A 16896-nucleotide genomic window follows, 5' to 3' on the forward strand; every position below is an offset into this window, starting at 1 on the left:
GTTAGGTGAAATTGAATCTCAGAATTCAAGTAACTTGTAGTTTAGAGAAATATTAAAATTTCTACACATTAGCATTCTTTCTGAAATGGGTGATTAATCATGATAATCACTACAAAATTATATTAGCACAAAATTCACTCTGTTCAACATAATACATATTGTGAAATAACCAACACCCATTTATCAACATATAAAATTATAACTTTTGTCTAAACGTTTCTTGAAAGAAGTGTACCACTAACAACATAGTAACATGGCATAATTTGTTTTTACCTTTAAACTGATGCTTTAATATATAATGAATGTGCTAAAATATTCTTCTCATTTGTAGGAAAGCAAGAGAGCTAGCTTTTAAATTTTTATTCCACAGATACACTGTTCAGAATTAATCAGAAGATCTTTAAATTTTGCAAAATATCTTTTATGCTGAATAGTTACATTCTATATAACACATTTTACCATAGCCAATATCATACATAAAGTAAGCATCAGAATTTATTGCATGGGAAGGAGAAAAGAGATTTAAAAAAAGAAATAAATACCCTTTTCCGAGTCTTCTCCTTTAGGAAAGGCCGGATCACGGTATACAAGGCGTGGATATACCAGGGTTGGTTGACAAAGTGAATTCCTCCAAATCGTGCTGGGAAACTATCCTAAAGTAACATGGAGGGGAAAAAAAAATCAAAACATGGTTTAAACACTGAGAAGGTTTAGGGAAGGCCACATGGCACACAAATGAGATTATCCCTATAGTTAAGAAGAAGAAAGAAGGATGAACCTTAATGCAATTAAAAGTTGTAACTTTCTTACAGAAACTGAAGCAAGATGTAATAAAGCACATCTTTCTCAAGAATATGTTGTTGATAAGAATTTCAGCATTTTTAGGAGGGTCACATTTTAAGCCTGCAGAGACATTAGAAATTTGTTAAATAATCAATCTAGGAAGTTCCCTTGAGGTGCAGTGGGTTAAGGAGCTTGTGTTGCTACAGCTGTGGCTCAGGTCGCAACTGTGGCATGAATTTGATCCCTGGCCCTGGAACTTCCACATGCTGTAGGTATGGCCAGAAAAAAAAAAAAAAAAGAATCTATGTTAGATAAGTTCACATTAAAGTATATTTAAGTTGAAATGTTTTATTAAATTTCATTGGAGTCATCTATGATATGAGCACTGACACATATGAAACCTCACTTTACTCTCTTATTATCAACTTTACTATAAACACTCTCCTTTCCTTATCCCAACTATTAAAAAATGAAAATGTGTGTAAGCAAAATAAAAACCTGGAACTGTAGTGTGAGAAAGTTGCAGATGCATTCTCCAGGTTAAATGAAGGTCACACACTCTGAGCTCCCCCCACAGGAAGAAAGTGGTGCTATCACACTCATTAAACTTTTCTGTTTTTAGGGGACACTTATGAGCACTAGAAATTAATAAGTGATTTTGTGTATTGAGTTTTAGAGTCAACAAACATTTTTTGAAAATTAATTTTTATCTCTGAGAATAACACACTTTAAAAAAAAGTACTTCAAATAATAAATTGGTAAAATGTGTCTTATTTTGTGTCTTACTTCTTTTATAAATTTTTAGCTTTCATTCATGAGATTATTACAAAACAGAAATGATTCAGATAAAAATGCAGACATAGAATGTTTTAATATAATGACATTCTTATACAAAAAAGAAGATAATATATATTTATGAAGTTCACTGTATTTAAATATTCTTTCACTTTCACTCATATTTTATAATCTTATTTTTAAATTTTGTTTTATTGAAGTATAGTTGATTTACAATATTATGTTAGTTTCTGGTATACAGCAGAGTGATTAAGATATACATATATACACACACATATTCTTTTTCATATTCTTTTCCATTACATTTTTGTTACAGGATGTTGAATATAGTTCTCTGTGCTATACAATAGGACCATGTTTATCCTGTTGTTTATCCATTCTATATATAAGAGCTTGCATCTGCTAATCCCAAACTCCCAATTCATCCTTCTTCTTGGCAACCACAAGCCTGTTCTCTACCTCTGTGAGTCTGTTTCTGTTTCATAGATAAGTTCATTTGTATCATATTTTAGACTCCACATATAAATGATATCATATGATATTTGTTTTTCCCCTTCTGACTTGACTTCACATACTATGATAATCTCTAGGTCCATCCATGTTGCTGCGAATGGCATTATTTCATTCTTTTTATACCTGAATACTATTCAAGTGTGTGTGTGTGCATGTGTGCCATATCTTCTTTACATTCACCTCTTGATGGACATTGAGATTATTTCCATGTCTTGGCTTTGTAAATAGAGCCACTATGAACATAGGGGTGCAGGTTCTTTAGTTTGTTCAGATATATGTCTAGGAGTGAAGCTGCTGGATCATATGGCAACTCTACTTTTAGCTTTTTGAAGAATCTCCATAATGTTTTCCATAGTGCTTTACATTTCCCCCTTTTCTGCACATCCTCTCCAGCATTCATTGTTGGTGGACATTTTAATGTCGGTTATTCTGACAAGTGTGAGACCTCATTGTGTTTTAATTTGGATTTCTCTAATAATTAGCAATGTTGAGTATCTTTTCATATGCCTATTGGCCATATGATGTCTTCTTCAGATAAATGTCTATTTAGGTCTTCTGCCCATTTTTTAATTGAGTTGTTTTTGTTGTTACTGAGTTTTATTAGCTCTTTGTTTATTGTGGAAATTAAAGCCTTGCTAGTTGCATCATTTACAAATATTTTCTCTCAGTCTGCAGGTTTTCTTTTCATTTTGATTATAGTTTCCTTTGCTGTGCAAAAGCTTACAGGTTTGATTAGGCCCCAATAGTTTATTTTTGCTTTTACTTTATTGCCTTGGGAGACTGACCTAAGAGATCATTGGTATGATTCATGTCAGAGAATGTTTTGCCTATGTTTTCTTCTAAGTCATTTTGAGTTCTAGGAGTCGTGTCTTATATTTAAGTCTTTAAGTCATTTTGAGTTTATTTTTGTGTATGGTGAAAAGAATGTTCTAACTTTATTGATTTACAAGCAGCAGTCCAGCTTTCCCAACACTGCTCACTGAAGAGACTGTCTTTTCTCCATTGTATATTATTACCTTTTTGTGTGGAAGATTAATTGACTCTAGGCATGTGGGTTTATTTCTGAGCTCTTTATTCTGTTCCATTCATGCAGATGTCTGTTTTTGTGTCAATAGCACACAGTTTTTTTTTGTTTTGTTTTGTCTTTTGTCTTTTTTTGTTGTTATTTCTTGGGCCGCTCCCGCGGCATATGGAGGTTCCCAGGCTAGGGGTCTAATCGGAGCTGTAGCTACGGCCTACGCCAGGGCCACAGCAACGCGGGATCCGAGCCGCGTCTGCAACCTACACCACAGCTCACAGCAACGCCGGATCGTTAACCCACTGAGCAAGGGCAGGGACCGAACCCGCAACCTCATGGTTCCTAGTCGGATTCGTTAACCACTGCACCACGATGGGAACTCCCAGCACACAGTTTTGATTACTGTAGCTTTGTGGTATTGTCTGAAGTTTGGGAGCATTATGCCTTCTGTTTTGTACTTTTCCTCAGGTTGTTCTGGCAATTCTGAGTCTTTAATGGTTCCAGATAAATTTTAGGGTTATTTGTTCTAGGTCTGTGGAAAATGTCATTGGTAATTTGAAAGGGACTGCATTAAAGCTGTAGATTGCTTTGCGTAGTACAGTCATTTAAAAAAATATTAATTTGTGAGTTCCCATTGTGGCACAGTAGATATGAATCTGACTAGTAACCATAAGGTTGCAGGATCAATTCCTGGCCTCGCTCAGTGGGTTAAGGATCCAGCATTGCCGTGAGCCATGGTGTAGTTCACACATGCAGCTCTGATCCCGCATTGCTGTGACTCTGGCATAGGCTGGTGGCTGTGGCTCCAATTCGATCCCTAGCCTAGGAACCACCATATGCTGTGGGTGCAGCCCTAAAAAGCAAAAGAAAAAAAACAAAAAAAAATTAATTCTTCCAACCTAAGAGCATGGGATATTTTTCCATTTCTTTGAATCATCTTCAGTTTCCTTTATTAATTTTTTTTAGCTATCAAAAGTCTTCTATTTCTTTGGTCAGGTTTATTCCTAACTATTTAATTAATTTATTTATTTGATCTTTTTTGATGTGATTTTATTTTTTATAATGATTTTTATTTTTTTCCATTATACCTGGTTTACAGTGTTCTGTCAATTTTCTGCTTCACAGCAAGGTGATCCAGTCACACATACATGAATACATTCTTTTTTATCACATTATCATGCTCCATCACAAGTGACCAGACATAGTTACCAGTGCTACACAGCAGGATCCCATTGCTTATCCATTCCAAAGGCAATAGTTCTTATTTTTTTATAATGATTTTTTTTCCATTATAGCTGGTTTTGATGTGATTTTAAAAGGGATTTTTTTTTTACTTTCCCTTTTTGATATTTCATTGTTAGTGTAAAGAAATGCAACTGATTTCTGTATGTTAATCTTGTATCCCATTACCTTGCTGAATTCATTTATCAGTTCTGGTAGTTTTTGTGTGGAGTCTTTAGGGTTTTCCTTATATAGTATCATGTCATCTGCATATAATGACAATTTTATCTCTTCCCTTCCACTTCAGATACCTTTTATTTCTTTTTCTTGTCTGATTGCAATGGCTATGGTTGCCAATACTATGTTGAATAGAAGTGATGAGAGTGGGCATCTTTGTCTTGTTCCAGTGGGAAGGCTTTCAGCTTTTTGCTATTATTATGTTGGCTGTGGATTTGTCATTAATAGCTTTTATTGTGTTGAGACATGTTCCCTCAATACCCACTATGCTCTGGCCAGCAAAGATTTTCCTAGCACAAGCTTTCCCTAAGGGTATAGCACCTGGAGGATTGTAGGTTCTCACATACAGTCCCCAATTTGCCCTCAGTGTGTGCAAGCCTTATCTTCACTCCTGCCCATCCCACAGCTGAGGCTATCACTAGTCTCTAGAACTCTTAAGTTTATGAAGTCAACACTTACTTCTAGAACCATCCAAGCTTCATATACTCTCCTGTTTTATTTATTTATTTTTTTTCAATAGACGCTGTGTGCTTGGCTTTGGGGTAAGGGTAGGGGTACTTGTTTTTGTTCCCCAGAGTTTGGTTAAGCATTTAGAAATATTTTCATTATGATTTATCCAACACCTCAGTGTTTCATGGCAGGGAGATATTTAATAATTTTTAACTTATAGCACTACCTACAGCAGAACTACTTAGTATGCTTTTAAAATATACTCCTGAGTGAGCATCTGATCTCTAGAGCAAAAGTGAATGAACAGCATCTTTTGGGTTATTAAGCCAAAACTCTTAGCTCAGTGATTTTTTTAACTTTGAAAATCATTTGAAGGGTATGCTTTTTTTACCCTGAAAAAAAGATTATGCATATGTACACACATAACTTACAATGCTGTGGGATTTCTTGAACACATCTTGCCATGAGGCATTGAAATTATCTTTTTGTCTGTCAACAGGACTAAACTGTGAGCTCTTTGAGTTCAGACTCAGAGGTTTTGTGTTCTGTATGTCCTGTTGATGCTAGGCCTGGCATCCATTTCCACCTTCATACCACACATGATAGAGTAGGGGATAGAAGGCTAAAACACAGAAATCTTACAGCTAGGGTTCAAAATAGGAGAGTTCTGTCAATAAGAAGCACTTGAGTAAATTTAAAGGACTAAAGGAAGGTGTCCATCACTTTTCCACTGCAATGAGCAGCTAAGCAAATTCTAGAGGGGCAATTGTTTACAGCAGTGTCTGGATACCACCTTCCACTTTCTAGTTATCATTTTGAAAGGTAAAAGGCTGATGGGATATCAGCAGTAAGATAGTGAAGACACCAGTTTTTCGACCTCTGGATCATATTTTCAGGGTTGTGATCTCAAAACCAAGAGAGAAGTCCTCCCCTAACTTTCATTCTCCTTCTCTTCTAACAAGGTTTTAAGCACTTGTTCCTTGCATTTAAATCAATTTTCTTCCTTGCACTATCCAGAGAAATTTCTGTTTTGTGCACTAAATGCTCATCCAGACTGTGCCTGATTCATTTTAATATTCCCAGCATTTTGAAAATGTGTGTGTATGTGTCTGTGTATACGTGCCTCAGAGCTAAGCTAGATGAATATTTATTAAATGAAATAGATTCTGATATTTACTATTTAAGTAAACTATTTATATTATCTGAGCTACAATTTATTTATCTGCAAAGTGATAGTAACATTTATTAGGACTACTAATGACTAACTATTGGTGTTACTCATTGAGCACATTTCCTTGGTACTGAGCTACCATATTAACTGTCAACTCCCAATTTTCACATGTGGAAATGACCACAGAGATAATTTTATAATATGGTTTACTGGGCAGTTGTTCAGCCCTAAATAGCACTACAGGGTAAAAAATAATAATCAAAATATCAAGAATATATAGTATACTGACCATTGGCTCTGCTATCCATACTGGTTTTCACCAGAGACAGTGAAAAGAAGTGCTTTAGAATATTGCCAAAATGGGCTGAAGAAAAGTTAAGAGAATTTCTACCTTCCAAAAGATTCTGTCAATTCACCTGCTTGCATTCATTTTTCCTTAAGCAGAACATTTTGTGCTTGATGCACAGATTGTCTTGCCTGAACTCTTCGGTTAATGGAAACTTGGCCCACCAAAGCTCTGGGGGAATTCAGTACCTCTCAAAGCCTCTGTTAATCATAAACTCAAATAAATATGCTTCTTTGGGAGAAGATGGATTTGGAAGTATTTCTGTCATGTAATAAGTGAGTTTCATTAAGTGTTGATTGCTAGGGCAAACAATTACAAAATGAGCTCAGTCCAAGCAGAGCCTTGACCTTCTCCTCACTGACATGTAAACACTACAGACACTGTCATAGACTTTGGCACTATGGAGCACTATATAGAGGGGTAAATATATTTATGCCTATCAAATATACATAAGTGAATTATTCATATATTTCTGGCAAAAAATATATGTGCCTCAAATATCTAGCTATTCAAGGAAAAATTGGAGAATCTGAACTATTAACACATTATTCAAAGTTTTAAACTGATCGTGAAGAAATAGAAAAGTTGTATATTAAGATCAGCACGAGTAAATTGAGAACATAAGTCAAAATAAGTTCTGCTGTAATTAAAGTCTGAGGTCATAAATGTGAACAAAATGAACTTTTCCCTTATTAAATCTACAACTTTGGTCTTTTTTCACAAATAAGGCTATCTAGGATACCTAAATTAGACCATCTAGGTTTCCCAAACTTATCAACTGTGTTAAGAAATATCCTCAGTGTGAATATAGGCAAAAATTGTACTTATAACTCAGCCATTCAGAATTAAATCTATTATGCTTTTTAATTTTTTAGTTTTTATTTTTTAATAAATTTCCATATTCTGCACCCATGGTATATGGAAGTTCCCAGGCTAGGAGTCGAATTGGAGCTGTAGCTCCCAGCCTAAGCCACAGCCATAGCAATGCCAGACCGAACTACATGTGGGACCTACACCACAGCTCACAGCAATATTGGATCCTTAACCCAGTGAGTGAGGCCAAGGATAGAACCCATATCCTCATCTATACTAGCCAGGTTCTCTACCCACTGAGCCACAGTGGGAACTCCCTATTAGGCTTTTTTAAATCTTTTCTTTTCTTTTCTTTTCTTTCTTGCACTTTTTTGTAGCACTTAGTTTCAACTACTATATGCACTGCGACAAAATTCATACAGTGGTAAATCGTAGCATCCAGTGTCTAGAAATTACATCTTGAATTCCACAACTCTATCCCTAAAGTTATACTAGGATCAAAAATAATTGCACTATTCTTTTATGATGCTTTTAGTATAAATATCAAACATGCTTGTTTTAGAAATTTTGAGCACAAAATATGGTATAATTTTTTAAAAGTCACTCATAACCTTACCAATTAGAGACAAAAGCAATTCTCTAAACATCTTGAGGTGTGCTTTCATTTCTGTTCAGCTAAGTTTTGTTTCATAACATGAAACTCAACAATCTGGAATTATGATAATAGTTTTTGTTAATAATAGCTAATAGATATACAATATACATAATATCTCTCTATAAGTATGAGTAGGTTTAGAAGGTAGAAGATGATTATGGTAGTAGTTGGTACTCCTGGTTTCTTAGGTAGGATCAATATTAGTTTCCTTCAGATATATTCAAACTTATTAATATTGGTCTGCTTTGATGTGCTACCCACACCATGTTCTCTTAAATATGTATATTGAGGGTATTCTTCCTAGACGGTAAGATAGTATTTTTATGTCTCATATCCATCTTTTAGAATATTGAATTAGCTATTTGTCTAGATGTCCTTCTAGAAGAAGATGTCCATCTTCTAGAAGGTTAAAATTCCTGAATAAAATCATGTTAAGAGTTAAGTTTAGTTTCTTAAGCTCCAAAGTCTTGCCCCCATTCCCTACCACTAGTCCCTATACAGCCTCTGGAACAGAAAAGAATGGAACTACAGTTTTGATTCCATATATCAAATGTTACCGATAGTGGACAGACAGATCCAGGCAAGTCATTCAATTGCTTTCACAAGGGAAAAAGGTCTTTGCCAAAATATTCTAACTAGTGACTTCTGCCAAATTGAGAGAAGACAGATAGGAAAGTATTAATTATCAAGCTAAGCAGAATGTCTTTTTCTGTGCCTGTCTCATAATTGGTAATAAGCCCTCTGTAAATAAACATAAAACATATATTGAAAATAAAGGATCTTGACCCTGCTATGGAGATGAGTTTATACTGGAATTTTACACATGCCAAAGGATGCTTAACCTCCATCCTCTTAACTTCTAATTGTCAATTAAAACTTCATGCTATCCAGGTAGGCATACACTAAAGGAACTTGGTTAGATGCAAAGAAGTGTGTAGAAACAAAACTTCATCCAAAAAGTAATTGCTCTGTTATGTAGGGAAAGAATAATGATTAAGACTTTCTACAATCAGTTCATTTAAACACAAAATTTGTCATCAGAGAAAAGAGGGAAAAAAATAATTGAACAGTTGAAAAAAATGAATAGTCAATTCCTTTTAGAGGAAACAAGTCAGCCTTCAACAATATATCACACTGTATTTCAAAATAGGCACTTAGCAAAGCTTTTTATTTGATGAGTAATCTCTGAAACAAAATGCATGTAAATTGCAGATTTAAATTTTTATGATTCCTCAGAAAACAGTGTCTTAATTTTAATAAGTGTTTTAAGAAACATGGATTAACCATGACGGCTCATTTAAAAGAATGATGAATAGGATACATTAATTTCCCATTAATATGTGGCAATGTAGGTAAAATTCTTTTTAGAATGAATATTTGTCAAGATATGAATATATTTTGAAGTAATTTTGCCCTTCTAAAGGTTGAAATCTTACATCCAAATATGCACTAAAATATGGATAACATTTTGTGTTACATTTTTAAGTTTGAAAAATTGATGTTCTTAGATTTGCATCTGCATACTTTAGAGTATCTGTTTGCTTAAGACCTCTGGAGACCTCTGGCAAAAATGTCAGCTATTATTTAAACTGTCTTTCTTGAATACAAGTATGTCAACCCTTAAGGGTGACCAACAGAATGTGCTCTACCCAAATGCAAATGCATAGCATTTCTGACATTTCTATTTAAAAAATAGCCACTTTCCTTCATCCCATATGCATCAATATTTGGCTAAAAAATACTTTATGACACTATGACTCCTGATTAAACTGTCTTTTGCCTTGTCACTCTCCTTTTATAAAATTCTCATTACAGAGATGTGCTAGCTTTGTTCTTTCTCAGTTTTGACTGAGCATGGTCTCTACTGGTTTTTTTTTTTAAGTTAATTAGAAATGATGCCCAAGTGCAATTATGTCACCTGATAGTCTCCTTTCTGGTGAACATAAAAGAAAGCTTAGATGGACTAACTGGAGGGCTCTATCTTCTCAATGCAAACAACTAGGAAAACTGCCATAAGATTCTAAGGTGTTAAATCATCCTGTCCTGTGAATTGTGAGTGAACATGTGCTGTAGGAGGAGCCAGTCTCACATCAACATTGTGAAGGCAGAGGGATGTGACTGCCCTGCTTTGGTGATTGTTTGGACTGAGATAGTCTTTGAAGTCCACTCGGAAGGACTAGGAAGAATCCTCTCTGTCCACTCAGGATGCAATGGTGGCCAAGGGCTGCTCCAGCTCATGGAGCTACAGGCCTAGAGGAAGGGAAGGAGGGACCCTTTCTTCATCCAAGACAACAGATCGTTGTCATTTGCTCACATGAAATGACTTTTGTGATGTTCTTGCCACAGTTGTAATCTTAATGGAGACCCACACGTCCCAATTTTTATTTTTGTTTTAAAAAACTTAAATAACAGTACAGTTGGCTTGTTTAAATTTACAAAGAATAACCTCATTTTCTCTCTCACCAGTACATTATCACTGGTAAATAATGGATATACACTGATTCCAGTTTTTTCCTATTCCTTCTTTGTTCTGAACAGACCTACTGCAGTAATCCACAACACGCTTGGCTTCTAGGTTCCAGGGATAAACCCACTTCCCTATTAGATAAATGTGTCTCCATCAGCAAAAGTAGCCTTGTCCTGCCCTCCCAGCCACATAAACAGAATTGCTAAATAGACCAGAAGATTATTTTCAAAAGAAATTCTACAAGAGTACATTATGCCTATATGATCATGATATCTGAAATGTGTGGGCTTGAACTGACAAATCTTTCTAAAAATCTCAGGAATAGAGATCTCAAAATCTCTCTAACTCCATACAAATCATTATTTTATTATTACTTTCCCATGCCAGTAGATCACTTGGTGCTGGTTAACTTTGCTTGAAATACAACCCTTCCCAACCTGGTTAACTTTGCTTGAAATGCAACCCTTCCCAACCTGTGAGAAACCCTAGAATATCAGTTAGGTGTATCAGTATGGATAAATCCCTGTATTTAGGCTAAAGTCTCAAAATACACTGGTGACACAGTGACATCAACTTTGCATGTAGAAGGGAATGTCGGAGTCTTGAGCACAGTAAAATACAGACAACTTAAAGTGCGATATTACATAAAATATTCCTCCTCGAAAGAGCTCTACCTAGCTAAGAATATTTCATAACATAAAAACAACACCAAAAATTAATTTGCAACATGTTTAGTCATCACATAACTGAATGAGCAAGATCTCTCTTTCATGAGCTAAATAAGTTGGTAGTCTCCCTGCTACTTCTTTCTGTCAGAGAAGGTTGAAAACAGATTGAAACAAACCACAGCCACAGAGCTCTAACATGAAGACACAAGGCTTATTTAAGTTAGTCGCTGCTGATATGTGCCTGGCACATGCAGGGGGTGAGAGAGCCTGGGGAGTGGGACACAGAGCCATTCGTATACCTCGTCGCAACCCGTGATGTACCAATTTCAATCAAATATAACAGCAGGAGAGAAGCCAAAGTAAAAATGACTGACTGCCTTATAAAAATGCTAGGTTCTTTTATTAAAACTGAACGCAAAGCAAAAGTAACAAATAACGGCGCCATTTCTAATTAAAAAAGAATATATAATAAGTTTCTATGACCTGTATCTTGAGTCAAGTGGCTCCAATTTATCTGTTAGCTCTAGCAAGACAGCCTTACTTTTACCCCCAGCCAGTGTATCAATAATGAATTAGATCTCCCACTTGACTTTTAAACCACTTTAGTAATACACATTCAGAAGTGCTGACATTCTTATATTCAAAATTGCCAAAGGGGCATGAAGCAGCAGAGAACTTCAGCTAGAGGAACTGAGAAGAGCAAATTATAAAAAGAATTAGGCAGAATCTGTAAGTGAATATTTCAGGGCACGCCTGCCTCCATCAGGCACGTGAAACTAGCCAAGGTTGTTTGTAATGGTGAAACTCAATACTGCAAGGGTTTGGCAAGACAGGACCTGTCATATTCTGTTGAGGGAATATAAATTGGTTAAATGTCCCTGAAAGAAACTTCAATGTATACACTTTATTTCCCCTGATATTACTTCTAGAAATAAATTATAAAGAAATTATAATTAATTGGGGCAAAATTTTATGTACAAGAATGTTTTGTACATATTTGTACTGAGGAAAACACTGGAATCAATTTAAATGTATTCAACAAAAAAGTGAATATGTGAATAAGGTATTTATAATATATAATACTGAAGAGCCACTGAAATGGCACTTTCAGAGAATTCTTAATGATAGAAAATAATCAAAACATAATATTAGGCAGTAAATCAGGAAAAAATTTACATTTATTTTAACAAAGACTATAAAAGAAAAGACTTGGAAATATATATCAAATATTGGCCTGGTTAATTCTGTGTAACAAAATAATAAATGACTTGTTTTATTTATGTAGTTTATATTTTTCAAATGCTTGGAAATGGCCATATACCCCCCCCACACACACACACAGAAATCTATTTTTAAAAAATCAACATAAAGAAATAATATACAACTCTATGCATTGATTAACTCTAGCAAATATTTACTGAAAACTATTCAGTAAATAGTCCTTATGTTAAAGGAATTCATATTCTGGTAAAGATAAATAATGTAAAACAAGGAAATATCATGTCCACAGGGTATTATAAAGTTTAAAGAAGTGAAAGAATATGGATTAAATAGAAGTTGGGATGCTGAGGAAAGAACTCCCAAAAGTAGTATTTGGGAAAAAAATGAGGGTTTTAATGAGAATCTGGTAGTTGTGAATGAAGCAATGAAGCGAGCAGAAGAAAGCATCTCAGAGAGAAGGAGCAGCAGGGCTAGAGATGGGACGACTGGGTCACCTTTTGGATATGGTTGCCAGGACTGTTTGGAGTTAAAGGTGCATATGAAGAAGCATTGGCAGCATGGTTGAGAAGATGGTTTTGAAGTCTACCTAAACTGTCCAAGTTGTCTTGCAGAAGAGTTTGTGTGGATCTTAGCCCTGGGCCTTCTTACGAAGAGTAACATATTGCAGTTGTGCTGTGGGAACATTCATCTAGCAGGGGCATGTGGTTTGTTATGGAAATTTGACATTTAATATTTATGTTTTAGTACAACCACTTTAATATGGAGCCAGTCTGTCTCAGGTTAAAAATAAAAAAAAAAAAACTAGAGTTTAGGGTTTTTTGTTGTTTTTTGTTTTGTTTTGTTTTGTTTTTTAATGACCAAGTAATGTGTGACACTGATATCCATCCACCAAGTCCTCTTATCATGGTCACCCACCACTTGGCAACAGAGATGAGGCAGTGAGGGTAAGAATGGGGTGGGGCTGGGGGGAACTAATGGAGATAAGGGTAGAAGAAGGGTCTTGGGTGTCTCTGGTGCACATTTCTTGGAATACAAAACAGTGATTTTGTGTTTTGACCTGCCCGTTCATTCGATGAAACCTTGGAAAATGTCCTACTTTACTTGATTTCAAGTAGGGAGATGGGGAAGATGGAGACATGAAGTCAAGGCTATTAGCACTACGCGGGTAACTAGAGTAAATCTGAGTCATTGTAAGGTGTTAACTATAAAAGGAAAACAAGGTACGTTGGTCAGAAATGTAAGGAAGATGGAAGTTATAACTTAAATGACGGGATGCAGAGGGAGTATGTGAGAGAATGGCTGAAAGTAGGCTGATACATTTTAATCTTGGTTAGTTGAGAGACCATTACTTGTACTAGAAATTGAAGTAGGAAAAGGAAAGATTTTATTTGAAGAGAAATGTGATATGTCGAATTTCAAGTGGCAGTAGGCCATGTGGAGATAGATGTCCTCAAGTTTGGATAGCTCAGACTGGAGTAGAGACAGAGAAAAGGAGAAACAGAGCAAAAAAAATTGAGCTTCATGAATATGCTGAAAAACATTTTAAAACGTTACAGACATCTGTATATTTAAAAATAATAATAGTACACATTTGTCTCCTTAATTTAAGTTTTTGACCAGTATCATGTTGGTGGCTTGAGTAAAGAGTTGGGAGCGAAGAGGTCACCGAAGCCAGAGTGATGTTTTCCAGTTATGTGCCAGAACACATTTAGCTCTACCAGCTCCTTCCAAGACTGTGTGATGTCCATATGGATTGTGAGGCAGTGGATTATAAAGATAGCTTGAGAGGGTCTAAAGATGTTCAGGCACGTGTCCTTCAAAGAAGCACACGTGAACAACAATAGCACGGCGGAGGCTTAGGGTGTAGGCAGCCCCTCCGCCTGACACTGCTAATGAGGAACTCCCATTCAGTCTCTGAATGACTTCAGCAACACCAGGCAGGCGTAAAGAGAATGATGGCTCAGTTTAGCTACTCTGGGAATATATACTTTCTCTTATCCGATAGTCTTACAACAGGAAGGAAGCAAGGGTTTAGTTTGAAATGGTCATTCCCTTTCCAAAAATCTGCACTTAATGAATGTACTTCTGAATAAAAGAACTTCTAATTCAATGCTTCAAAGACGGCACTGTGCTTTTCTTGTGTTTATCACAAAATCAAAGCTAGTTATCGATTTTGGTTAATTTGAGAGGATTCTAATTAAACCAACAGGAAAATCATGTGGCCTGTGCAGGATTCTTCTTCCTTTTGCTCTACCCTCCGTGATTTTATTGGCAATCATAATCATCCAAAGCTAATCCCTGGAAGTTTGCCTTCGTGCTGAGGCAGAGTCCTCCTACAAATAAAGCTCCATAAGGAGTAATTCTCAGCAAGTTGTTGAACCATGGTGAACTTGTTTGGAGTGGCGAGGTCAATGATTAGCACTTATTAACCACCCGCCCCCCCGCACCATGGCATTCCTAAGGACTCAAAATCTTCATTCGTTCTTTTTTTTTTTTAATTGTTATTTCCCCAAAACAATTTTTTTTTATATATTGTACATCATGGTGACCCAGTTACACATACATGTATACATTCTTTTTTCTTTCCTTCATTCGTTCTTGAATCTTACAATGAAACTGAACTGTTCACATTAGGCTTGAGTCTGCCAATTTGCATGAACAAGGTATGAAAGCATCTCTTATTTGTCTAGGCATTCATATCAGGGCAACCACAGACGCCTGCGGTCTTTCTATAACCTCAGTCACGGCATATACATTTAAACGACGAGTTCCCGTCGTGGCGCAGTTGTTAACGAATCCGACTAGGAGCCATGAGGTTGCGGGTTCGGCCCCTGCCCTTGCTCAGTGGGTTAACGATCTGGCGTTGCCGTGAGCTGTGGTGTAGGTTGCAGACGTGGCTCGGATCCCGCGTTGCTGTGGCTCTGGCGTAGGCCGGTGGCTTCAGCTCCGATTGGACCCCTAGCCTGGGAATCTCCATATGCCGTGGGAGTGGCCCAAAGAAATGACAAAAAAAAAAAAAATGTCCAGCCCAGCCACATACCGTTGCACAAAATCCTCAAGGAAGCACAGATTTTCTGAATAAAGAAATGTTATTCCCAGTGATTGCTGTATGTATGGATATATGCTTATGTGGTTAAGAGAGCACCCTAGCTACAACCTCTTCCTTATAATTCATGAGTATGATATGAGATTACATTCCTTGCCCTTCATCTGCCCTTGAAACCTAAGTGAACACACCAATTCTGAACTAGTGAGAAAGCTGGTAGATTTCCTTTTTACAGAGCATGTAAATCTGACTGGGGCAATGCATATCATTTTAAAAACTGAAGCATGTGACATATTTAGGCCGATATTTTGATCTATGAAATTTTAAAACATTCATTCTCTACTCTTTAGAATAGTCATGGCCCAGTCCTGAGTTATAATTTACGTGGATTCCAGAGACTTTGGAGACAAACACAGACAACTCTATCTTTTCTCCAACTTCAACATTCTCCCCATCCCATCCATGTGGTTTGTCACTGGATCAGGTCTTAACAACATTCGTTTTACCTACCAACCATTTACCATTCCTTCAACATGGATCTTATCTGTGTTCATGTATGTACATATGTGTGTATTTGATGGAAAGTTTCATGTAAAGCTTTATGTATTAATTCTAAAAAATAATCCACATATTTAGATAAAGCCATCAAAAAAATCCATTACGAGTAAATATTACCAAAGGGGTGGATTTTACTTTAAAGAATTTTGCTTTTGTCTCTCTATTAGTCTCTGTCATATAGATCTGATCAAAAAAAATAAAACAAAACAGCAAAAAAAAAATTCTACTTCTTTTAAAGATGCAAAATAAAAACACTTTCTGAATGTTATCTTACGGTGTTCTTCAAAAGAGACAATAAGAGTGTCTTGATGAAGTTTAATTTGTTATTTTTTTCTTTTATAGATTGTGCTTTCAGCATCAAGTCCAAGAAACCTTTGCCTAGCCTTAGATCCTAAAGATATCCATCATATTTTTATAGTTCTGTGTTTTACATTTAATTCCATAATCCATTTTGAGCTAATTTTTGCATAAACTTTGAGGTTTAAGTCAGAATTCATTTTTTTTTCCTGTGGATATCCAATTACTTCTTGCATCATTTGTTGAAAAGCTATACTCCTTCCACTGAATAGCTTTTGCATTTCCATAAAAAATCAGGGCATATTTGTGTAAGTCTATTTCTAGGTTCTCTATTCTACTCTTTTTTTCTATGTCTTTATCCCTCTAACAGTTCAGCACTCTAGTATTTCTAATATTACTGTGGCTATGTAGATTTGACACACACAAAAATTTACTTCTTTTAAAGACATAAATTAAAAATAATTTACAAATAACCCTATGTTGTTCTCTGAAAGATAAATATAAGTTGATTTTTAAGGAAACTATTCCTTCCCTAGAAAAAGCTGAAAATTAACTTGCCATTTTAAATCTTTCAATTTAAATTAATTTCAATCAATAAATAATATTAGTTGAAAATGTTTGTGTTAAAAGATTAATA

The 16896-nt window shown here is 35.7% G+C and overlaps 1 protein-coding gene across 5 annotated transcripts in view; it reads right to left on the reverse strand.

Annotated features, from left to right (window-relative positions):
- The window catches only part of CLVS2 (clavesin 2), a 74658-nt gene that overhangs the window by 16484 nt on the left and 41278 nt on the right, over window positions 1-16896 (reverse strand). For all 5 annotated transcript variants that reach the window (XM_021088751.1, XM_013992600.2, XM_013992604.2 and 2 more), the window contains one exon: window positions 543-653. In XM_021088751.1, coding sequence (XP_020944410.1) covers window positions 543-653 — 111 coding nt within the window. The remainder of the gene's footprint in view (window positions 1-542; window positions 654-16896) is intronic.

The sequence above is a fragment of the Sus scrofa genome, chromosome 1, assembly GCF_000003025.6.
Source record: "Sus scrofa isolate TJ Tabasco breed Duroc chromosome 1, Sscrofa11.1, whole genome shotgun sequence".
NCBI lineage: Eukaryota > Metazoa > Chordata > Mammalia > Artiodactyla > Suidae > Sus > Sus scrofa.